Here is a 25,000-nt window from a genome sequence, read left to right as displayed (position 1 = left end):
AATTTTATGGTATCAGTTTTTTCAATTTATTTTTGTCTGAGATATGGTGGTCAATTTCTGACTTTCACTGTCACAGTCAATGGGCATGTTTTGCTTTCTGAAACGAAATAATATGATGAAAGGGAGACGTTATCCTTGCACTTTAACTGGACAATTTTATCAGCAATAATTGTCTCTTATTAGACACCTGAAAAATTCAGATGGTTTCAATGACATTCGAATCCAATTATTGACCACTGCAATGCAGGTGCAATGCTTTACCACGTGAGCTATGAAGCCACACAGTTGGGAACAGGTCAATTTGTTGGGCTAATGTTTTCCCATGAAAGGATTGAAAATGGTGGGGTAAGGGGATGTGTCAAGTTTGGACTGTATTTCTTAAGTCACATGCCTAAATGTGGGACCTACTGGGTAGCACAGCAGCTCTGGTAAGGTACAAATTAAATGTAATGAGTTTTCTACCGAACCGAAAATGTTAATCAGACGTTAGAACAATAAAAGCTGAAGCCTGCAGTAGGTGGTTTTCTTGTTTTCATTGCCACCATGATGGTAGACAAAAACAATAGTTTTTCCGGTAGGCAGGGCGTGTAGTCCGCTGTTAAATGATGAAGGGCGTTTGTGAAAGTAACATGATGACGTTTTGCAATTTGGAGAGGTTTCTCAGCGGAGCGCAGATGAGCTTTATACAGGAAGTAGTGTTTACGAAAAAAAGACGCAAATTTTACCTGTGAACTAATATTTTGTCCTTAATTTTCGGTGGAAAGTTAACTAAGAAGCAGCAGCAAAGGTGAGGGGAGTTTTTTATCTTAACTGCTAATTTCCTGTCACTTATTTACATAAGAATAACAGACTCGTTTTTGAGAAATCGCCACCCAGTGCTAACAAAGGTGGCTGGGTGTGAAGCAGTCTTTTATGGTTATGGAATATTTAATCGCTGATGTTGATGATCGTGCTGCGAACCCTGTTCGACCAAAATGGCTCTCAGTATATGGAGTCTATATGGAAGAAAAATAATTATTGAAATTTTACACTGTAGGCTTACATTGTACATAGACTGAAACATACTATGACTGAAAAGCGTGCGTGAATAGGGAGCTTTAGGGCGCGTTCGATTGACCCTATTCCGGAATAAGAATACGTAAAGTGATGATTAAAACGGTATGTTTGGCGCGTTTCGAAGCAGTAAGGATTATAAAAATATGTTTAAAATAGCATTTTAGCAGATGTTTGACAATTTTAATATGAATCTCCGCAAAAACGACGGATTTCTAACTTATATTCCATGTATTCCTAATCCGGAATAGGGTCAATCGAACGCGCTCTAAGGAAGCGCGTTTTTGAGACGCGGACGGCAACCGGAAGAGAAAAATTCGCGTGCCAGGACAGTGTTGTCTCCCAGATTTTTGTATTTATCATCTCTAATGGAGAAAAAATACATAGCAATGTAAATGTGGTTGTGTGAAAGCAAGGGAAAATATCTCACTTCCGGTTGCTGTCCGCGTCTCAAAAACGCGCGTGCTTATAAAGCGCCCTAATATGTCGACGGCCCGGTCCACAATATTCTATTTATTATTCTGTCCACTCGACATTCTATTATTGAGGTTGTTATCTGGCCAAAAATAGCATCCTGAATTCAAAACCGGAGAAAGTTGGCTTCAACTCCCAGTTCTGAAAAAGTTGGTTTTAGATAAAAAGAAGCAACATGGGAAGCTTCCGAAATCTCACGAAAACATCGCATCCTCCCTAATTTTGTAAGGGGTCTACAACTACCTGCATACAAATTCAAGAAAATATTTCAAAAAATTGTAAAAAAAAAGAAAACAAAAAAATGAAAGGGAAAAAAAAACTGAAGCGACCCTGCCAGGACTCGAACCTGGAATCCCCTGATTCGTAGTCAGATGCCTTATCCATTGGGCCACAGGGCCACCACAGGTTAAACAGGGACGCAAAAGTAAGCTTATTACTAGCTGAATAGTGATTACCACGATTAAATGACTAATAATTTTCATATAATTCCACTTTTATCGCGAAGAAAAGTTTCTAATCAACAACAATAATAATGATAACAATAATATTTTAATTATTTGTGTAGCGAAAGCGCGCCATGGAGCTCAATGCGAGACGTCACTCAGGCGTACGACCGTCCGTCCGCTGGTTTGAACCCGCGTTTTTTGGCGGGAAGTTTGCACGGCTAGCGTGCTGCATTTGACACGATAACTTTAGCAAAACAACCATTTTGAAGGCAACCAAGAAACAAACAAAGTAATTTTTTAATATGTCGTACAACGTACGAGGATAGAAGAAGAAGAAAAATGCAGGGGTAGAATTGTTCAAAAATATGATAGAAGTACCAAAATTGGCCGGCATACTTCTTTTGGCGTGGGAAATGAAATAAAAGCAAGACCCATCTCGGATCTTGCCTTGTTCACCAATAAACGATCTTACAAAATTCCCATATAAGGTTTGTATGAGAAACCACAGGATACCCAAGTTAAAACATGTTGCGATCTAACTTATTATTGCAGAGTTTGCAGTTTCCATTTTGACCATTTCTTTATAGAATGGATCGTAAAGAGATAAATTACTCTATTGTGAGTGTTGAGTGTGTCAAATGGGGTTGACAGGCCTACACAATTCCCTTCTACGTGGTCTGGTTTCTTTTTGCTTTCTTGAGTACATCATATTTGAATAGACGCGTACGCCTCTTTTAGGCGGTTCCTGCAAGATTTCATTTAGCTATGATTTTTGTTCTATGAGACTTTAGATTTGGATCTCTATACTGCTCTGAGATATTTTTCCTTCCAAGAAAATAGTTTGTCTTGATAATAATTTCTTGGTGTTGATTTTCTCAGCAGTAATGTGAATGTGACCGCATTATGGCCTCACGCTTTTGCGTCAATTTAATTATAGTCTCGACCGATATGTTTATCGGTGGTAGAAAAGCTTAGAAAAGAGTGATTTTCTGCTTTGAAAGGTTTCACCCGGGCCCTGGATCATTTTGTTTTTGAACGCCAGTTACCTTGTGCCATGTGTCAATGAGATAGGTGGCTTTTGAAATGCTTTGCTTGATTTTTTCGGAGTTTCTTAGCAGGTCGTTATGCTCTTTGGGGGCGTTTTTTCTGTTTTGCCTTAAATTGTTTCACTCGTTCTCTCACTTCTTCAGCGTGTTTTGGTTTGTGGCCATGGTCAATCTCTATCTTCCTTGAACTTCTGGAGTTCATTCTCGTCAATACTCTTTTGATATTTGATGTTGATGTGTTCGAGGCATTTAGATTACACGACTCCAGCTGGAGGTTCTCTGACATATCATTTGGTCAGGCAAGACCGCAAGCGAGCTGCAGAAGAAACAGCCAGTACAAGAACGGTAAAACAGGCTGAATAATGAGCAGGGAAGACGGCCAATTTAAGAGCTAGAAAGTGCACAGGACTGGAAAATGGTGATGAGCCAGCAGACCAGTTATAAAAATATCTGATATCTGGGGCCCGTTTCTCGAAAGTCCCGAAAACTTTTCGCATGCACCCGAAAAGCCATTTGTGAAACTGCCAACCACTTGTTATGAAAAGTTGATATTTTAACGCGTTGTCAAGGTAACAAAAAGCAAAATGACTGTAAGGTTTTACAACTCAAATCCTCTCCGTTCTGAGATACAAAGTAAATTGTCACATCCGAAAATGGCCCGTAAAGTTTCGGGACTTTCGAGAAACGGGCCCCTGGAAACAAAAACATAAATCAATAAGACTTAATAATTGAGGAGCTCGATCTCCGCTTTTGGACTTGCCTAAATATGTATATTAGTGAATACGAACGAAACAAAACGAATCGGAAACCAGTGAAGTTACATCGAAGAAAACCGAGAAATGTGACACGAAATTGCACGCGGCAGCGTTCAACACTCCTTGTAGTCAATCAATAATTAAGATTACTGATCACGAGAGTGAACACACTCTATACATGGCAGCCATATGGTTGAATTACGTATAAAAATATACAGCTACAATAATGAATAATTTTATACTGTATATACTTAAAGTGCCCCTGTGACCAAAAAATCAATTCATATTTTTCTTTGGATTTCAAAACTATGTTAACAAAACACTAAGTGACCCACGTTTTAAGCCTTGATTTCAAAAAGACACCTCTTTATTTTAACTGTAATTTTCCTATTTAATGGTCCGCCATTACTAACGTTATGTTCTTGAGAGAGCTGGATCGAGGAGAAAATGACGTCAAAGGCTCACTAGTTTAAGAATGCAATACGTGTGTACGCCGCAGTCTATGATTATAGACCAAGAGTACTTCCTAAGATCTACTTTCTCCGAATAGTTTTAAATCGCGCAAAGATATCCCTGTATTAGTAAGCATCACGAGTCATCGAGTATCTCGAGATTTTTTGCGCATAACTTATGCGCAAGAACAATAGTAGGCACCGTCCGTAAGATGGCTTCTGCGAATACTAATATTGATTCTGATACTGGGCATCTTCGGACCTAAGAGAGCTGTTTCCCAAGCTGTGGTCGAACGCTGTCGATGGTTGGAACAAAATTGGGTCTATCCTGCATACAGGCGTCAGCGGTTTGGTAGAGGGAGAACTCACACGAAGCGCTAACCCAGGAAGTCCGGCAGCTGGCACGTGCGGAATTTGGGAAGCATTTCCTGAAGGATCACTTGCCTGTGCCGCTAACAGGTAAATTTACTCCGAATTAGAAAGCAACCATTGGACTGATCAATAAACATTAGCAGTCTGGTATTCTTTGCCATTAACGCTCATGGCAGGAATCATGGCGCAAAGCCATTTTTTTGCTCATGGAGTGAATAATACGGTTACCGATTTTATAAGTGAGAACTTATCTAAAGTACCTTCACACCAGACTTTATCAATCGATTTTTGTGACTACAGTGACAGTCCCTGAAATACTTGTTTGAATTATTTCATACCAAGTTGTATTGTATCAGGGCCAGCGAGTAAATCCAGCTATTTAGGTTGATACCAACCAATAATTACCCTTTAAGGAAAGTAAACTAATGAATACTCAACCAATTTACCGATTATCAACGCGGCATCAAAGCTTGGCAACAGTTTAAAAATTATGTCAAAGAAAAATAATTTACTTGTTTTGACCTTGCTATAAGTTTCGCGTCTATTACTTTGGCAGCATATGTGTTGGACTTGTTACTCTCACGGTCAAATTTTTAGTGTTGTCTTTTTCTTAAATTACCTTTAAAACCTTAAAAGGAAAGCGGAGTTTTTTGTCCAAAATGTCAATGCAGAGAACTATTTTCATCCAGCAGCGATTGGGCTTTTTCTTATCACAAGTTGCACGAAATTGTTATTTTATTTCTTTGGAAACTGTTAATAATTAACGAAGCAGCCAGTTTCTACCTGTTGCTTGTGGACGCTGATGTACTTATTTGGTTTTATTAGTATATTCCAGCTTACATTAACTTTAAGGTATCTGCCTAGGACAAACGTTCCGCAAAGATATCAATCCAGTGACGCCTGAGCTCAGCTTCTGAGTCAACTGCAAAATTATTCATCCATTCATCGCTAGATTTGAATCTGGTCAAGTTAGCCCCGCATTTGGAAGCTTTTGGAGGCTTTTTGAAAGAGGTTTACAATGGCCCTCATATAGGCATCTTGAATGGTGGACGCTTTTAACTCTTGAGGAATGCAAGCTATACCATGATTTTTTTCAAACTATTGTGACATCTTTGACAGCGTCCATCACCAAAGAAACTCTCAAATGTTTAGCTTTTGTTTAACACAGATCGATTCATGACACACTTTTCTTGCTATCGACTTTTTAAGCGTGTAAATTTATAAAGCACCTGTTGAGAGTGAGATGTTTTTGCTGTCGCCGATGCGGAAAGTTTGACATGGGAAACTCAGTCGATTGCATGACTTGTTTTGATCTTCCAGGCTTGATAATAACTGTCAAAACTGGAGATACGAAGGGAGGTGGACTGCATAACGCCGCTTACTTGACTCTCATTGATGACAGAGGCAACAGATCGAAGGAATTGTGTTTACAAGGCTGCTGTGTCACTGTATTTAAGAAAGGACATACAGACACATTCAAATTCTGCGAGGCTACCAACATAGGACGCGTTTGCAAGATCGAGTTTGTACGCCGCGACGCAACCAACCGAAGAAACTACGTGGAATGGTTTATCGAGACGATTGAAGTGCGTCGGTACAGCGGCCAAGACTTCGAGGATTATATTTTTCCGTGTCATCGCTGGATTAGAAACATGCAGCCCTTAGTATTGCGGACCTACGATAGCACCTTGCCCCAGTTTGATACAGAGACGGAGCAGAGGGAAACTGAACTCTTCTGGAAAAGAACCATGTATCGGTATTATAGACGCAGGACCGGGATTCCACCTCAGGTCAGTGAAATTTGAAAACTTGCGGTTCATGGGTTAACTTTCTAACGCCACAATTCAACTCTGTTTCGCGGTCGTTACAACTCTCGTCAAAATCTTGCAATAGGTTGGCTAGGTGCGACTTCGTCAACACCGCACAGGGACAAGCAATCGAGCAATTTCGGTAAACATCTGAATTGAGCCCAGTTTTTCATAGGTCGAAAAAATTTACCCAGTGGATAACAGACCACTTTCTATACATTAAAATTCAGCTTGAAAGAGAGGTTAAGAGGACAAAGACAAAGCAAAGGAAAGTTGATGTGGCGCAATGTGGACAAGCGTGTTGGACTTCTATTTCAAAGGTTTTGGGTTCGAGTCCCACCAGGGATAGTCTTGAAGAACAGTTATTTCCTTGGTCGCATTGACAGCTACTAGAGAATCATGTTAGTGGTTTTTTACTGTTTTGGAAAATCTGACCAAAAGTTTATTTGTTCCGAGCTTAATAAACCATTTAATTTTCCGCGGATACCGATGATCAAACCTACACAATGTAGTCGGTTCTTAAAAAAAAAAAGAACCAAACGTTTAACTGCTCCATTCTCAGTATAACCGAATATGACCTAGGAGCGTAACGTACGAGTGGGGACTAGTCTATGACAATTATACTGTTCTGATTTCAGATTAGCTTCTGTCCAAAGGAAGAAGTTTTCAGCTCCAACCACCAGGTGAGTGGAACATTTCTCTCCGTTCTTTTGATATTAAAATTCGCCAAAGACAAACCCTTAGTCTATAGTAAGACCCATTCTGTTGGTACTATTACCGGACAGGAATACACATTGCATTCTGCATCTATCTCGTTTTTGAAACGTGGAGGATCGGAATAGCATTTTTGGCGCCTGGCGCTTGACAAATGAGCGTGAGGATCCCTTCTCACTTCTATGAGTTTGCAGCACGCCAGTCCATTGCAACACGGGGACGAACCGAGATCTTTATGCAATTGGCCATTTTCCAGTTCATGTCTGCCTCCTCTTCAAAGCGGATCTAAGTGCGAAGTTTTTCTTATGAAAATTAGTTTTCATTGTTACGAGGATCAGAATTATTTTTAGTTTATCTGTCATGGAATTCCAGACTTTTCTAGAATTATCTAAGAATCTGTAGTATTCCAGAAATTTCTGTGATGTGATTCAGCAGTTTTTACAAATAGTACACTTTGTAATAGACTATAAATAGCAACAGAACTTTCTAGATTATTAGAGTAAAAGTACAAAAGCAGGCTGGTAAATAATAGAAAAAACTCTTTGCTCTTTGCCCGAGGGCGAGTACCCTCGTGGCCGGCTGTTATTGAACTTTTGCTATGGATGCGGTACTGTGATAAGGCTATAAACAACTGCGATAACTATGGTGAAGATGTAACCTTTGATCTTGCTATATCCGGAGAGAAGAAAGAGACGATAGCTGAAAAGGGAAGAAGATAAAGAGTTCAGAGTTCATTATGAAGTCTTCCGTAAAAGTTTTTGTACACAGAAAATCCGGCGAGTGAAAAGAATCCAATGAATCAAGAAAGTCAAGAGTTGATGTCTACCGTCAGTGGAACTTGGAGTTCGAATTTAATCAAGATCAATACCTGAATGTTCATGAAAGATAGTTGAAGAGGAGGCAGACGTGAACTCGGAAATAGCCTATTTGCTTTATCAAAGGTTACTCCTAGTTCAGTCAAATACAGTTATATCCAATTGTGAAGGACAATATATATTCCGGCAACAAGAAAAAGAAATTAATCTGCTTTATTCCGAACACACGCCCACTTGCCAACAAACAAACTGGCGAGCAATGCGAGGATCGCTACAAAAAAGAAAGAAATACAGTAATATGAGTTAGTGGATATAAACTACTTAAAACGTACACCATAAAGACAATATTAACAAATGACAAGGCTTACCGAATGTGTGCAACAAGACAGAAAAAAAGGAGGACTCTTGTAGCTACAATAGCTACATGACATGCACTCGGTTTTAATTAACACGACGGAAAAACGAACGGATTTAACAAAAAAAATTGGTCCTAATATACTTGCACAAGTTGGCCCCTAGGGGAATAACAAGAAAACTTCTTAAGACACTTAACTGATTGTGCTCACTAATGGAGAAGTGAAACCTAAGTAAAAAGAATACGACCGAAATTAATTTGAGCTAATTTGCATATAAAAAAGAAAAAAATAACTATCCGCAACACTAATGCTGTTGTTCTTGTTACCTTACCGAGTTCCCTTCATTGACCATTTTCACATTCCCCATAATACACTTTGTTTGCCCCCCAAATTTTGCATAAAGCATTGTTTTCAAATGCTCTTGGTACACTGCATATTCCCAAGAGTGTTTGAATTCAATGGTTTTTGCAAAATTTGGGGGACAAACAAAGTGTATTATGGCGAATGTGAAAATGGTCAATGTCTTTAGCGAAAGATCGTCTTAGTAAGCAGCGAAGAAGCCTTAAAAAGTCTACAGGACACAAATCAGTATCCCTTAGTTGTGGAGCTCCAGGCTGGAGCCTTTAAAACAACGATTTTGAAAGATAGAGTTTTTATATCAATCAGAGATATTTAGGACAAGTGCAAGCGAAATACCTCTTCCCTCACTGTACTCGTCTGGTACACTCCCCCTCCACCCCCTCCCTTCCCTCGTCCAGCTGACAGCTGAGTTTATTAATGAACGTCGTGCTTTATTTTACGGCGGGTCTAAAACACAGGGCATTGTACATGTCACTGAGCTAAACATAGATAAACAACACCGAAAGTGTCCCCTAACCCTAATCCCTCTACAAAAATGTTGTTTCAGGTCTAGGGAAAACTTTTGGCTTAGTTGTTCATCGGTGGAACAGGGATTTGTAGTCTTGACCTGTGGAATGTGACCTATGCAGTTTAGACCCTCGTCTTCATGTACTATATCCAGGGTATAAATACAGCTTCCTCACTTTGTTTTTTTTTTTCTGTTTTAGTGGGATATCATAGTTAGGCGATCCACCCTGGTTAACAAATACAAGCTTCCAGACTTTGGTTACGAGCCATGGAAGTCTCTCCACGATTTTGATGAGATTTTTGAAAGGAAACTTGGGAAACCAGCGGTGAGTCAGGGATGATGTTGAATTCTTGCACGAGGTGCTTGACGCAGTTATTTGATTCCTCGCATAAACTGTTCTGTCCTTACTCAGATGATCATTTAAGATGCCGTTTTTACAGTGGAAGTGCACTGAGCTACCAAAATGGCTCTCAAGCGTTATTATGGCCTTTTCTCCTCTTTTTGTTATGCCTGTTAGCGATTGGCTGATATTGAAATGGGGTGACGTTTTTTTTATTGCGTGAACGTTTTTGATGGGGTGTGCATTTTTTTGCCTGTGGAATTTTTTGGACGAAAAATAGGAACATAATTTTACATAAGAGTTAAGTTTGTTTTGAAATATTCGGTAGCGACATTACGAACAGACGCTCCATTTTAGTGATTTGAACGATGGTGGTAACTGGTAACCAGTACGGTTTTTCTAGAGCGCGAAGGAGTTTAATTCAGGACTCGGGATTCTTGATTCTGGATCACCGAAATGATCAGCAAGGGATTTAAATCTGGCGCAACCTCAAACAAATCCAACGCCATTACCATTAGACCATGGCTAATATCTTAAACTATCTTCACGTCGCATTCCACCGTCAAACCATCTTTTCTTATCCTACACTAAACTTCCCTACTCTCAAATTTGAGTTCGATAGTTGTTATCTCACAGCTATTTTAAAGCTCTGTTTTAGCTTGTAAGTGCGCTTGTCATCACGTAATCCCATGTTATTACAGAATTGTAAAAGATTTTTCAGTATTCATCATTATTTTTCATCTATTTAGGGTCGGAACTTTTGGCGAGATGACGTACATTTCGCTCGGCAGAGACTATGCGGCTGTAATCCAACCTTGATTCGCCTTTGCACTAAAATTCCTGACAAGTGAGTGGCTTATATGCAGTGTATTAGAGCAGTTTTCAAATGACTGTCGAAACTAATTACGCGATTGCAATTGCTACGCTTAGTGAATGGTTTAAAAATCTCGCGCCAGTTTTATTAGAGCGGTTTTCAATTGAATGTGGAAATTAATTAGCGAATTGCTTTGGTTTTGCGTTACTTCACTCGCGCCACTTTTTCAAACAATCAGAAGTGAAACCAAAACCAATCGTGGCTCGTGCGTGCACATTTTCCCGCGCTTTGTGTCGGCTACGTGTAATTACTTCGAGTTTTGATTGGTTTACTGGATTGTCTCCGTCCTTTTTGATTGGCCTAAGTCTGGCCAAAGTAGTTACTTTTGTTTTGGTTTTGCAACACTCATTTGAAACTCGCTCTATCAACTAACGAGAGGGAAAACCAATACCAATTGCCACTTGCACGCTCGATTTTTGCCCCGCTTTGAGCAACGTACACGAAATTGCTACGAATTTGGATTGGTTCATTTGCGCTCTTTAAACCTGCTGTGATTGGTCAAAGTAATAACTTTGGTATTTGTTTTACGACACTCAATGGAAAACCGCTCTACATGCATGTATTGTTGTTTAAACCACAGGGTCTTAGCTTCTCAAAGCTTAGGAAATATAATCAAATAGACTCTATTAGGATTCTGGTATCCTTCGAGTTCGTCGTCCAATGGTCAGAGAGCTGGCGAGAAAGTCCAGACCACAACTCAAGGGGCTTTGTTCCCTATTCGTTCGAATTCTCAACAGCGAGAGCTCTTTAATGTGACGTAGTTTTGATCTGCGGTTTATCGTTCTTTAAAAAAAAAAGAACGAAGCCATTTGCAGACGGATCTCATTGCACAAGAACCATTTTGTATTCGAATAGTGCAGTTTCAAGTTCTCCATGACGGCTGAATGAAAATACTTAGGACGCATTTTTACAGGATTAGCCTCTATCTGAAGTGAATATATTCACAAATTCCGAGAAGATGACTTGTTCACTACCCTGTCTATTGTTTAATTTCAAATTTCAGGCACTTTCCTGCCGTTATTTGTGAATACATTCACTTCAGATTGAGGCTAACTTTGTAAAAATGCGTCCTCAGTGTTTTTATTCAGCGGTCATGGAAAACTTGAAACTGGACTATTTATCCCGCTGGAGACGGATCCTCTGTATCGAAAAAAAAAAATTGGGCACATGGTGGCAACATGTACAGTTCCTTGACAAATATCGCGGTTCGTCTGTACGAAGTAGAACATAAATTTAAAATGAATACCTAACAAAAATCAACTATGCTTGTTTTCACGATTACAAGGATGTCGATCCTGGCTAGCTCCATAAGTGGGACCTCGGTTACGAACAATTCATGACCGGTCTTAAAGAAAGAAAATTAAAGACTAAAAAGCTAAAACTTTGTATTTTTAGTTTATCAGTCACATCTGGGATGTTGGAGCCGTTCCTTGAGGGACAGACTCTAGAGGAGGTCTTAGCAGCGAAGAGGATCTTCATTGTTGATTTAAAAATCCTGAGTCGACTCAACTTAGATGAACCAAGAAAGGTCAGATGAGGAAGAAAATCAATAACTCTCAAAATAATAAGAAGTTATGCGAAGTTTGGGAAAAATGGAAAGTGATGTAAGAGGTCACGGATCTGATTAAGGAAAATTTGTATCGTCCTGAAGCCAAAAACAGTTGAAAAAAAACAGTTGTCATTACTAAGGATAATGGTCCACGTGACAGAACTGGCCCGCCTTTTGTGGATCGATTCCAAATTCGGTGTCATTTGTTGCTGGAGCTTGTTGACACTTAATTTTGCTGCGGGGCGTCGAGCGGTTCGTTTTTCTTCCGTTTGTCAGGTTTTCCCCTCTTCTAGGAAAGAGCAGTTGGTTTTGTCCTGCGTTAAATTGATTTGATTTGCAGACTTCATCCTCCTCCTCCTCCTCCTCCTCCTCCTCCTCATCATCACCATCTTCATCCTTCTTCTCTTCCTCCTCCTCCTCCTCCTCCTCCTCCTCATCATCATCATCATCAATCCTCCTCCTTCTCCTCTTCATCTTCATCTTCCTCCTCCTCCTCCTCCTCCTCCTCCGCCTCATCATGATCATCATCTTCATCTTCCTCCTCCTCCTCATCATCATCGTCATCATCATCATCATCATCTTCATCTTCCTCCTCCTCCTCATCATCATCATCTTCTTTATCCCCCTCCACCTCATCATCGTCATCATCATCATCATCAATCCTCCTCCTTCTCCTCCTCGTCATCATCTTCCTCCTCCTTCTCCTCCTCCTCCTCCTCCTCCTCCTCATCATCATCATCTTCATCTTCCTCGTCCTCCTAATCATCATCATCATCATCTTCATTCTCAATCCTCCTCCTTCTCCTCCGCATCTTCATCTTCCTCCGCCTCCTCTTCCTCATCATCATCATCATCAATCCTCCTCCTTCTCCTCCTCATCATCATCATCATCTTCATCCTCCTCCTCATCATCATCATCATCACTCCTCGTTCTCCTCCACATCTTCATCTTCCTCCGCCTCGTCCTCGTCCTCGTCCTCATCATCATCATCATCATCATCATCATCATCATCATCATCATCATCATCATCAATCCTCCTCCTTCTCCTCCTCATCTTCATCTTCCTCCTCCTCCTACTCCCCCTCCTCCTCATTATCATCATCATCTTTATCATCATCATTATTATCATCATTATTGTCATCACCATTGTAGTTGTCGTCGAAAGCGTCGTCGACGTCTACTCTACGAAGCAAGACCCAAGCAGAAATTTAAAAATATTTCGGAAGAATATTTTCGTTTAAGAGCATTCCAAGTAAGGTATTGCTTGACGACTTCACAAGAATAAGCATTTTTATTAACAGAATATCGCGTCTCTGATTGGTCAATGAAGAATGTATGGAGGTTATAGAGTGCAATACGGACGTTGCTATGGAAACACAGCAACAGAGTATTTTTTCAGTACATAATAAATAAAAAATCGTTTGAACTTGCTCGTGTATTTCGTGATTTATGGACACTCGTGAAGTTTTGAAAGTTCTGAAGTTTCACTCGCCTACGGTACGTGCAATTTTGAGAACTTTAAAAACATCTCTCGTTCCCGTAGATCGCTAAATGCACTCGTGTTCATACGATTTCCCGTATGTACACATTGCACATTATATTAGACAGCTAACACCCAGTTGTCAAAGCCTGAGTAAGTGGATAGAGATGTCACTAACTAGCTAAAAAATATTCTACAATGCAAACGTTTTTCGAGACTTTACGCAAGAAGGTGTGTTTAACTATCTGGCTTTGTGGAAATCACATCAGAGAACCGTTAGACTGCATATCAATAATCCAAAGGGTCTAAACAAGATTTCCTCTTTTTCCTTGTTATTCCTAGGTTGTTTCGCCCATGGCTTTGTTCTTTTTAAGTCCAGCCAAATCCTATCTCATTCCTATAGCCATTCAGCTTTTCCAAGAAAAAGGAGACAACAATCCGGTGAGAAACTAGTTAACCAATTCACACGTTATTGCGCTAGCGCGAAATAGCCGGCGTCTCTGCACTACACCACTTCTTGAGTATTCCAGTTCCGGAATAGAGTTCCTGTTGAATACGCCCTGACACTGCTTTCTCGTGACATCAAACAGAAGGTTTCTTATGTGACGAAAGTGAAAGGCGGACTTGATATAAACACGTACCAAACTGTTACGGCTACGACAACTGGATAAGTTATTAATTGTTCCTGAAGTGAGGGGTGTCTCTGCGGCGCAACGGACCGGCGTGTTGGACTTTTCGTTCAAAGGTTGTGAGTTCAAGTCTCACCAGTGGTGTCTTTTTTTTAAGACCAAATATATGAGAGGTGTTTTCGGAATCAAGCTGATCTGACTCGCAAACCCTCATGAGTGAGCGTATCTCTGTTTTAGAGAGGTCGTGCAAAATCTCAGTTCTCTTTTTCTCAACCTGCGCTCTGTTTTTTGAGAGAACACGAAAGGCAACGGACAGGAACTTTGCGCTTCACTTTATTAAAGTTCGAGATCGTTTAACTTAAACAACCCACTGGTGATATTTCATTACCTGAGTAAGAGAAGCCTCTTTAATTTGATGGTTACGCTAGTTCAAGCCTCAGAGAGCTGAATCGAGTATATAATGGCATCACTCCCTCAAGACGTTCAACTTTAAAATTGAATTGTATAACTGCAGCTAATCGGGTATGCAAAACACGAGCTTGATAGTGTCAAAGCCCAAAAATCCCTTGTCACATTCACCACTATCAATGCGACCATCTTTACGTATGCATGGATTTGTATTTATGTTAAGGACGGTGCCTACTATTGTTATTGCGCATACGTTCTTCGCATCTCGAGGTACTCGGGTTTCCTATCGGCGCTGCTAATAGGCCAGTTTCGTATTCTAACGGTTGGACTGTATCTAGCATGAAATGGAGGCTAATGCGGGCAAATTAATTTGCATTTGAAAAAATTGGCCCGCATTGACCTCCATTCTACGCTAGATCCAGTCCAACCGTGAGAATCCGAAAATGGTCTATCTATACAGGGATAATTTTGCGCGGTTCAAAACTATGCCGAGAAAGCAACTTAGCAAGGGCTTCTGGTATCCGAAAAGAAAATTGGGGGTAACCATGCATTTTGCAGAAATAATTAAACTTTAATTTGGAAAAGAACGCCATACATTGCTTTATATTTTGAAGCTTTTTACAAATATTGTTGATTAATTATCTTCGGAAAAATCCGTGGTTACCCCCAATTTTCTTTTTGAAGAGCTATATTCCACTGGCCTTAGAAACATTGAGACAACAAACCTCGCCACGGTACATCTGACAAGTGACCGAGTAACCAGAAACAATCAATATAATTTTTTTATCCCCATAGCAAGTCCAAGGCAAGACTTATAATTTTCACTTGTGAATGTATAGTATTTGGAATCTCGAGAACTGATTTGTTATCCTTTTGGCTCCTTATCTAACCTTTTAAATAACAAATTTGGTGATTTCCTGACAGGTGTTTCTTCCCAGCGACCCCTGGTACACGTGGATGATGGCAAAGATGTGGTTTAACAATGCAGATGCACAGTATCACAGAGCATGCGTGTTACTTGGTAACAGAACTTGACTTCAAAAGTCCCGAAAACCAAAGACTTAAGATGGTTTCTCAATGACCTGCTTTCATTTCAATATACTCATTTGTTGTCTTTTACCTTCTCTTTTTGCAAAGGGTACACGCATCTCTTCTTGGAAGCAGTTTCCATAGCAACCCACCGCCAGCTTTCTCCTTCGCACCCTGTCTTCAGATTGCTTGCGCCTTACTTACGTCGCGTGATTCCTGTAAATTGGTAAGTTCACTTCTCCCTTTCAGTACCCGTCATTATCTCCTCTTAGATGCGAGGACAATAACGAGCTTATAGAATAAGTATGTAAGTATGTTGTGTTCCGGACGTCGTAAATTTAAAGCAACGTAGTTGGTCATTTCCGGGGTTCATGTCTGTCTCCTGTTCAAAGCGAGCCTAAGCGCGAAGTTTTTCTTATGAAAATTAGTTTTCATTCATTTGTAAAGTAGAACTAATTCCCACCACAAAAACTTCGCACTTAGACTCGATCTGAAGAGGAGGCAGACATGACCTCGTAAATGGCCTATTTGGAGTTTCGATTCCATTTACACTATATGTTATCACATTATGTAGTTAGAGTACTTCAAGCGCGATCTTTGGTCTTTTATTAGTCCTTACAAAAGGCCACACGTATCCTCTTGCTAGCCAGTTCTATTCCGATCCAATTTAACGATTAAAAACACAACAATTTTGCGAAAACAAGCAAATGAGAATGTTGCGTGACTGCGTGACAACCATCGTGAAACTGTGACTTTGTTTTGTTTCGTTTCAATTGTTTTGCGGAGAAGGTTTTTACAAAGTAATGTAAATGTGGTTTTAAAATCTGGAGCTCAGCAAATCTTCCGTGTCTCTAGGAGTTAGTGTATATTCCCTACAAAAACTCCACTTTCAGTCGGAAATTCTCTTAAATTATTTCGAAAACAAACTAAGCTTCCGTATGTTCCCTAATTTTTTTGACTAATTTCCACGATAAATGAAGGAAAGATGCCGAACATTCGAAAATAATAGTTCAGGAGAATAACGACAACAATTGAAACAAAAACATTTGGGAAAAAAGACACCTCGACCCTGACCCTGACCCAGGCCCCCGGCCCCAAGCCCCGGTCCCGACTCCGGTCCTGGTTTTGATCTTAGTAGCATTTTAAAGTATCTTGATAATTGATACTCGGAGAAGGTAAATGCTGCTTTTTTCTTGAACTGGAATATGAGTTTATTGACCATTCTTTAAAACTGGTTGCATCCTGCAACAGTAAGTTACTTTTCCTAGTTAGAATAAATTTGAGCGGTAATCAAGTAATTTAAGTTATGGCTTCAGTAATGATTTCAATTCGTATAACAGCTTTGAAGTGAACGAGTTACTTGCACCAGGCTCCTGGATTGACAGCGCGACCTCGCTAGGAGCGAAAGGCACCTTGGATCTCATAGCGCTTGGGTAAGGAGAGTCATGCCGTGGAACCGTCAATTATTTCACTCGTCACTGAAGAGGGAAGTAGATAACGTTACAGAACGATGATTGCAGCAATTGAGGCCTTTCGTCTGTCGAGCGCGACGTCAAAAGACATTAGAAATGGCGGCAGCAAATGTGGGGAGAAAAAGCACATTTCTAGCTCCACTTTTTCGCGTGGCCATTTGTCGCCTACTTGTTTTGTCGGCACTCTCCACGCGGAAGCCTAAAAGCTCCCGTCATAGTGTATTGCTTTAGCAACGTCAAAGCCGCGGCTCGAAATTCCGTTAAAGCCTTGAAATCCTCGTAGAGACTTTCGCAGTATATCAAATTGAGATTACTGAATTCTTGTAAATGCTTCTTTTAATTAAGTTTCGTTTGACATTGTGCCATCCAAACTACTTGACTCCGTTGTGCAGAAAATGGATCTCGACAATTGAATTCTAGCGTCGTTTGTGGCAAGTTCCAGCGCCTTTAAGTTGAGCGTGGAAAGTAATTGCCCTCTTTCTTGGATTTTGCATTACTGAGTTTGGTGCTTTAATGTCTCGTGGCTCATTCTAAGCCAATCCGAAAAGAAGACAAAACCAATGTAGGCTTCTCTCTCACTCGCGTTTTCCCGCGCTCAGCGTAGGTCGCATGTACTTGCTTCGCGTCGTGATTGGTTCATTTCTTTTTTCGCGTTTGCTGTGATTGGATGAATTTATTACTTCAGGTTTGGTTTTCACTGCACTCAATTATCTCATCTAACGCTTTTTGAAGTTTGGCACAGTTTTCACACACATTAAATTTGATTGGCCTAGATGGCAAGACTGGCGAATGGATATACAGGGAACTCTCCCCCAGGATCTTGAAGAACGAGGCGTAAGTTTTTTAAATGAAAAGAGCATATCCGATTTGGTTCATTGATACATTTATTTCACACTATTTACAGAAAAAGGTGGACTGCCAGAATTTAAGAAAATTACACAGCATTTTCGATAATCATAAATGAAATAAATTTAAAATTATTGCAATATACGACGTGTTTGGGCCAAAGTAACATACGCGAGTTGGCGATTGGTTTCCCCTTGCTTTATAATTTCTGCACCAGTTTTTCATTTCTGTGGGAACGTTTGATTTTTTTTGCAATCTTCACTGAGTTACACTTAACAGTGTCTAGTAAAGGTTATTAACAGATGAATTGGGAACTAAGGAAAATGTATGTGTAAAATAGGCACACTTGAGTATGATTTTCTCAACTTCGTTTCTTTTTTAAAAATAACTTCAAGTCGTTATTGTATTATATGAAATAAATCTTTTAAATTATTTCGAATTAGCGTCATTAGAACAAGGGAAATAGACATAACAAATACAAAATTAACAAACTTTGAGTTCAAGCGGACGGAACGTTTACAGCTTACCCAATGGATAAGGAACTTTTTGTTCTTTTTGAACGGGGTTAATATCTGAGTGGTAACCATCAGTGAATACTCCGTGTTGTACGCTTTGGGGGTTCAATGTGGCGAAGTGGTCAATAACCGCACCCACTCTGCGATCTATTTGGGCTGAGTTTCAGTCGATCTCAACCTGACTGGAGGGTTTGCCTGAGGGTAATCCGAATTTCCTTCCTCACTAAATCGACTTCCAGCTAATTAAATCTTGCTTTTGTGCTGTGCTCATACATGATCATCTTACATTAGCCGCATAGCGGCTCCCACAGACTCGATCTAGTCAAGAGGCTCCCTTTGCAATTCAGACCTGAAGGCTGCAAGAAAGAGTGAACAGCACGGCCAATTATCATTAAAGATTAGCTACAGTTGCAGGCGTTAAGATATATATGATTTCCCTGCCTGTTAAATAAGAATAAGTTATGTAATTTAGGGTAATCCTGGTGAGCATAAATTGATATTTTGGCGGCACGAACTAGAAGCCTGGTTGAGAGCGGCAGGCACTTGGAGTGTCATGTGATCCCGGTTTGTATTTTGCGATTGTTTAGCAAGTGAGGCATTCTCCGGTCAGCCGTCACCGCGAGCTTAAGTCCTGCTTCGTTTATTGTTCTATCGAGCTGAATGAATAATTAATGCTTTCGTTAGGCGGTATATTATAGCGTTTATTTACATTGTAAGTAGTGTCTTTCAGTAAGGATACCTTAAAACCCCGAGGGTTGCACCACTGCCTTGGTCGGGGCTACACGTCCCCCGGTTTTTTCCACATGCAGGTTTTTAGGGGTTTTCGTGTCCGGCTCTGGTGCATTGCTTTTCTCTTTATTTTAGAGTTGATGTATTAATATTTTTGTACCTATTCCAATGCTTAATAAACGGCTCGGTGGCTTGGCTGGCCAACGCGCCTATATATCATCTAGCTGGAATGTCCGGTTGAATAGTGGAGGCAAAATCTCTTGGGTCTGAGGGAATTTGAGGAAACTGGGAATTTGACTAAGGTGTGGAAACATGAGTTTTCTGACCCCTTTATGAGCTTCCCTCCAAGACGACCCTATAAGTGTATTTTCCTACCTGTGCGTTTGGGTTTTGTAGAGTTTCTCTTTGTGTCGCAGGTGTGGGATCTCTCAGTCCTACCTGACTACCCTTACAGAGATGATGGGTTACTTCTATATGACGCAATTAAAAGATACGTGTCTTCAGTAATCGAGGCCAGATATGGTAGGTGATTTCCAAAAACTGATATTTTTTTCTTTGACGCGAACGTTGAAATACAGTCTGTACTTATGTGGCTCAAACCAGTTTCAACAAGTTGGGGGAATGTCTTATAATAAGAATTAATTCTGTACCTCTGTTTCACATAACGGCAATCTCATAGAACCAAATGAAACACCAATAATTGCATAACGAGATGCACTCATTGATGAGACATAGTACGGTACCATGGCAACAAAAGAGCCATGAAAAAAACGTCCTTTATTTTGTCTTTGAACACTTTATATCTCAAAAGCGAACTCGATTACACCCCATTGCTGGAAAGTTATTAACAAACTAAAGTAAAACTCTCTGCAAAGTTTAAAAAATTATCCTGAGGAGATTCAGAGCTACTGTAAAAATTTCCAGTTGAGAACTTGGCAGAGAACATTTTTTTCAAACTTTGCATAGAGTTTTATCACAGCCTGTTAATCGCTTTCCAGCAATAAAAATTAGGGGGCCATTGAGTTCGTTTTTGAGATATAAGCGTTAAAATACAAAATATAGGTTGTCTTTAGGTAGCTCTTTTTTTGCCATTTTAACCTATTACGTCACACTGATGAGTGCAACCTTGTTAAACAACTTTTGGTGTCTCATATGGTACCATAAGTTTTTCCGTTATGTGAAACAGTTGGGTATATTCAGTCCTTCCAAATACTACAGTGTGTGGAAAGTGGGAAAGTGTTGAAACTGGTTTGAGCCTCCTTAAAATATATACTTTAGTTGGAAGAAATGATGAGGAACTTTAAACAAACCATGAGGTTTCAGTGGCGTTTCAAAGAAGTCCCTGCTGACATTTCGGCCCGAAAAGCTGCACATACGACTATCACAGATCTACTTATCGAAAGCTGAACTTTTACTATGATACGAAAGGACGAGAACTAACCAGCCTGAAAAACTGGCGGTTCTGTTGTTTTCGGAGCACCAGAGATCTCGAGCGGCGAAGCCGCGACAGGGCTGGAACGGGGGAAACGACGGTTTTTGTTTTTCCCCGTCCCAGCCTTTTCGCGCCGTTCGAAATCTTTGCCGCTCCGCAGCAACAGAACTGCCAGCTACGCAGGCTAAGAACTATCGAACTGCTCAATCATAGTTAATAGAGGGGAATGGTTAGGAAGCTCCGCAAACATCAAAGGAGCAAACAAAAATGCCAAGATTTAGGTTGGAAAGTCCACGACCGTGCACAATCTTTTGTTTTGCGCTCATACACTATGCATGAATTACGTAATCAACACGTTTCTATTGGTTAGTTCCTCAGTGCGGAGTAAACAACTATTGTGTTTTGTGCACGGTCAAGGCTAGAAAAGAGAACAAAAACCTACAACAAAGAAAGTTGTCTGGTTTCATAACCATTCCCTTCTATTAACTATGGCTCAATCTTGTATTAGATACAGAAGAAGAACTAGTTGATGATTACGAGCTTCAAGCGTGGAGATTGGAACTAGAGGCTGATGGAAATCCCGGATGCGGCATCAAGGTTGGACTGCTATGTATCTCTATTTTCGGAAATCCCATAATACAGTTCATTTTGGGGGGTTATTTGCATTAATACAATGGATATCCAGTTCACTGAATAATGAACAGTCCCAAGAGTAATTGACTTGCATTGTTTTTACGTAAAGAACCCCCAAAACGTATTGCATTATGGGACTGGGAACTCGTATTTTTAAATGAAGTCCTCGTAGCCGTCGTCGTCCTCGTTTCGTAAGCTCCCTATTTACCGAGCCGCGAAGCTTGTCTCGTTTCGATGATCAAATAAGGTTAAAGGAGGATTTTTATTGGCTGGTGCCTCAAACCGTTGCGATACGAGTTGCAGGACAAATGTTACACTGTGCAGTGCTTAATGCAAATTCGTTGCAACCTTTGCGGAAAGTAGAATTCTATTCTACATTCCGCAGGTGTCTGCAACTGGTCTCGCAACGTTTCAAGGTGTATTACATTGAGCAATGAATGATTCGTGCAACTATTCAGTTTGCACGAAAATTTGCACAGTGTAACAGCACCTAAGAAACTGTGGTGCCGCGTCAGTGGGATTTGGTTTTATCAACTCCGTTTTATGAAATCAATGTTTTATAAATATTTTCACCCATGGTGGGATTCAAACCCACAACCTTTGAATTAGAAGGCCAACACGCCAGTCGATTGCGCCATAGGGGCTGCGTCTCGCGTCATGCTTATGATATGACTCGATGACCTGATACTACTTCTAACAGTACATGATTTTTGGAGCACGTCCGATAGGGAGCTTTAGGCCCCGTCCACACATATCTGGAAAAATTTTTTTAGAGTAAAAAATATCCGCGTCCACTCGTAGCGTATTCCAATCGTTTTCGAATCGTTTTCACTGTCCACACGTATCCTGATACACTATAGTGCCCAACGCTTTTCAGTCTCGACTGAGGGAGAGAAGAGCTCTGGGGAACCCTGAAACATTGTCTTCTCATTGGGTTTTGGTGAAGAACAATCAAAAGCGTCTCTAATCGGTGCATTCATGTTAGCAGTGTTTGGCTATAAGAGCCCTACGGCGCATGTTTTCCTACATAGAGTTCCCCAGAGCCTTAGGTCGATCCGAGGCTGTGGTGACGAAAATATAAATGCTTTTGACAAAGATTTTGCTTGTTGAGCATGCGCAAAATAGTACGTTGGCGCCATTTTCTCAATCTCGTCACCAGAGCCTCGGATCTTATGTCTGGGCATGACCCGAGGCTCTGGGAAACTAAGAGAACATGCGTCATAGGGTTTTTATAGCCAAAACTTGTCTATTTGAACCTTACGGCGCCTGCTCACTCCTCGTGCTAACATTAATGCCCCAATCAGAGACGCTTTCCATTGTTCTTCACGAAAAGAGAGCTCCGATCTCCCTCAGTCATGTGCGCAAAAACCAGAAGAGCTCTGGTGTCGAGATAGCCCTGCACGTGCGTTTTACATTTGTGTACATTTCCGATGCCGTCTTCTCCCTGGGAACTACATGACCAAATTTGAAATTGATAGTTTGGTTGAAGTTTCGTTCATAAAATAAAAACAATAAGAAACATATATCATTTTGTTAATGTATTTTAGGGAGTTCCTGGAGACGGAAAGTTTGACACCACCGAAGAACTGAGCCAGACAATATCGTCCATACTGTTCGCTAGCACGGTGGGACACGCAGCAGTGAATGTTTCTCAATACGACGAATATGCATATCTTCCCAACTATCCCGCCAAATTGACAGGCTTTCCACCAAGAGAAAAGGTTGGTTAGAAGTGGCGACAGCCATGACGAGGTCTCGTTTTTCGTTTAAAAATGCATAATTTAAATGATGACATGAGTTTTGATTGTGTAGGACTACGAGTGTTATAAATTCCCCGAAACTACATTAATAAGTAAAAATTAACCCTTGAACTCTGCTAGAGTCTTGATCGCAATAAAGTGATCAGGTCACGTGGCATGTGACATGTGACCTGATCAGCATCGTCCAGATCACTGCCTGGAAGATTGTGTCTTCCCCTGTCTCCGTCTGGGGGTCGGTGTTATATAAGATCTGATATGAATTGCCTTCCGGACTCTTCTCGAAAACCAATCTGGATTTACGTACGTCCAAAATTCGTACCTCGTCGATGTGAACGTTGTCTTCCTTGAATGCCTTATCGCCTGTCACCCATACCAAAACGGCGAAGACGCCGATGAAAACGCAGACCGGAGATGGAGATTCAGTGTCGAAAACGCACCCAATCATTGTGATGTGGACAATGGTGACGTTAAAGCGTGATAACTTATTCAAACGCATCCGTGGGGATTGAAGAAATCGAACACGTTTGAAAATGGTGACGTATAAAAACGGTTTGACAACATTGTTCTCAGACGTTTTAGTGTGGATAGGTGAAAAGGATACAATACACAGTTATGGTTGAAAATGGTTTTATTTTTTCCTCATGATGACGTTCGAAATTCTCTTATCATGACATAGTCAGGAGTTTGGTCTAAGCTTTTGTGGAGGGCTACCACATTTACCTCATTGCAACATTTGCGGACCCTAAAGTAAACATGATATGTCATCGCACAATTATGTCTACAAGCATTCCTTGCTAAACAAGAGAATCTCAAATTACTGTTTCTGTCAGCTTGAGCCCTCTTTGAAAGTGAAGAAATTAGCTTTTTTCTTCTATCCCGCATCAGGAGCCCATGAGTAGGAGCTTGCCTCCCCCATACAAGCCCTATGAGTCAACCTTTGAGCGTATCTTTCTATTTTTAGAACGCCACAAGTTCCTCGGCTCTGAACACACTGTTTTAAAAGGCCAATCAGAGTAAAGTCATTGTCTAACGAAGAAAAATAAAGCAGTAAAACTGTATTTAAATCGTGCAAATTGATGTAAATTTATGCAAACGCGAGTTTCCTGCTCAAGGGTTCGTTCTAAAAATAGAAAGACACGGGCAAAGGTTGACTCAAAGATCTACTTCATATGGAGGCTCCTACTAATGGGCTCCTGCCCGCATTATTTTACTCAAAATGACAAAGTTATCCAATTTACTTAAAAAGTCCTTCCTCGATTTCTCTTTCAGAAATGGCTTGAAGAAAAAGACCTGGTAGCTTGTCTTCCACCTAAGAATATTTCTCTGGACATCGTAGTAATAACCAAACTCCTCTCAGAGCGGCATTCTAATGGATTGGCAGACTTTCATGCTTGGTACCAACACGACCCCGTCGCAAAAAAGGCGATCTCGAGGTAAACTTAGGGTTGACCGAAAAGCGCCAAAGCCCCTCTCCCTTCAAATGTAGAACTTCTCTCTTAGAGCCGTCCCTTTTTCGTACCCTCTAGGCCTATTTTCTGGTATGTTTCTTCTTTTTTCAATACATTAGACTCCATTCACTCTACAGTCTGCCGTGTACGTCTCTATGCCACTCTATTTCAATCTCTGCATATGTAGAACCTCTTACCTCTTTCTTTTTCTCTCCCATATATCACTACCTTCTAAAATTAGAGTCAGGTCACTTCGCTGGTATGCCTCTCCCTTAGAGACATGTGACTCCATCTACGCTAATGATTATGTAGGTCACATGTTTAGGTCTTATAAGTATATAAAATAATAAATTTCCGATTTGGAACTGTAGGTCTTTGCAGAACACAAGCCACGACTGCTCGTTATTAGCCAGAACTCCTAATTACCATGGTAATGAATAAGGCGTTGAACTTAGCTTCTAATTCAAAAGTTGTGGGTTCAAGTCCCACCAGGGCTGTGGATTTTGAATTTTTAAGCAATTTCACCGATACTCGTGATAACTGTAAAAACGTGCAGCGAGGAATATTTTTTGCAGAAAAATCTCTACAATATCAATTTCAATATGTTTTCAAATTTTCTTGAAATTAAAGGGAACTAAAAATACACATTCGCAGAAGCTTTCACTTAGATTGACTTGATGAAGTAAGATCGTCTCA

General features: G+C 40.5%; 1 protein-coding gene and 1 non-coding gene across 3 annotated transcripts in view; one reads left to right on the top strand and one right to left on the bottom strand.

Moving 5' to 3' along the window:
• The first annotated feature begins 665 nt into the window (after positions 1–665).
• The window catches only part of LOC138003133 (polyunsaturated fatty acid lipoxygenase ALOX15B-like), a 29,584-nt gene continuing 5,249 nt past the window's right edge, over positions 666–25,000 (top strand). The window contains exons 1-15 of one of the 2 annotated variants that reach the window (XM_068849094.1): positions 666–787; positions 5,919–6,388; positions 7,045–7,089; positions 9,359–9,484; positions 10,249–10,346; positions 11,769–11,901; positions 13,746–13,844; positions 15,365–15,461; positions 15,578–15,695; positions 16,810–16,902; positions 17,715–17,775; positions 19,448–19,553; positions 20,972–21,060; positions 22,644–22,817; positions 24,126–24,289. In XM_068849094.1, the coding sequence (XP_068705195.1) occupies positions 6,251–6,388; positions 7,045–7,089; positions 9,359–9,484; positions 10,249–10,346; positions 11,769–11,901; positions 13,746–13,844; positions 15,365–15,461; positions 15,578–15,695; positions 16,810–16,902; positions 17,715–17,775; positions 19,448–19,553; positions 20,972–21,060; positions 22,644–22,817; positions 24,126–24,289 (1,541 nt within the window). In that variant the 5' untranslated portion in view covers positions 666–787; positions 5,919–6,250. Of the gene's footprint in view, positions 788–5,747; positions 6,389–7,044; positions 7,090–9,358; positions 9,485–10,248; positions 10,347–11,768; positions 11,902–13,745; positions 13,845–15,364; positions 15,462–15,577; positions 15,696–16,809; positions 16,903–17,714; positions 17,776–19,447; positions 19,554–20,971; positions 21,061–22,643; positions 22,818–24,125; positions 24,290–25,000 lie in introns of those variants that run through there. The other variant, XM_068849093.1, reaches the window with a different exon arrangement.
• Trnar-acg (transfer RNA arginine (anticodon ACG)) lies at positions 1,853–1,925 on the bottom strand. Its single transcript has one exon. It is a non-coding gene; the product is annotated as a tRNA-Arg (tRNA).

The sequence above is a fragment of the Montipora foliosa genome, chromosome 5 (genome assembly GCF_036669935.1).
Source record: "Montipora foliosa isolate CH-2021 chromosome 5, ASM3666993v2, whole genome shotgun sequence".
NCBI lineage: Eukaryota > Metazoa > Cnidaria > Anthozoa > Scleractinia > Acroporidae > Montipora > Montipora foliosa.
The sequence above is the reverse complement of the archived record's forward strand: the minus strand, read 5'-3'. Positions and strand labels throughout refer to the sequence as shown.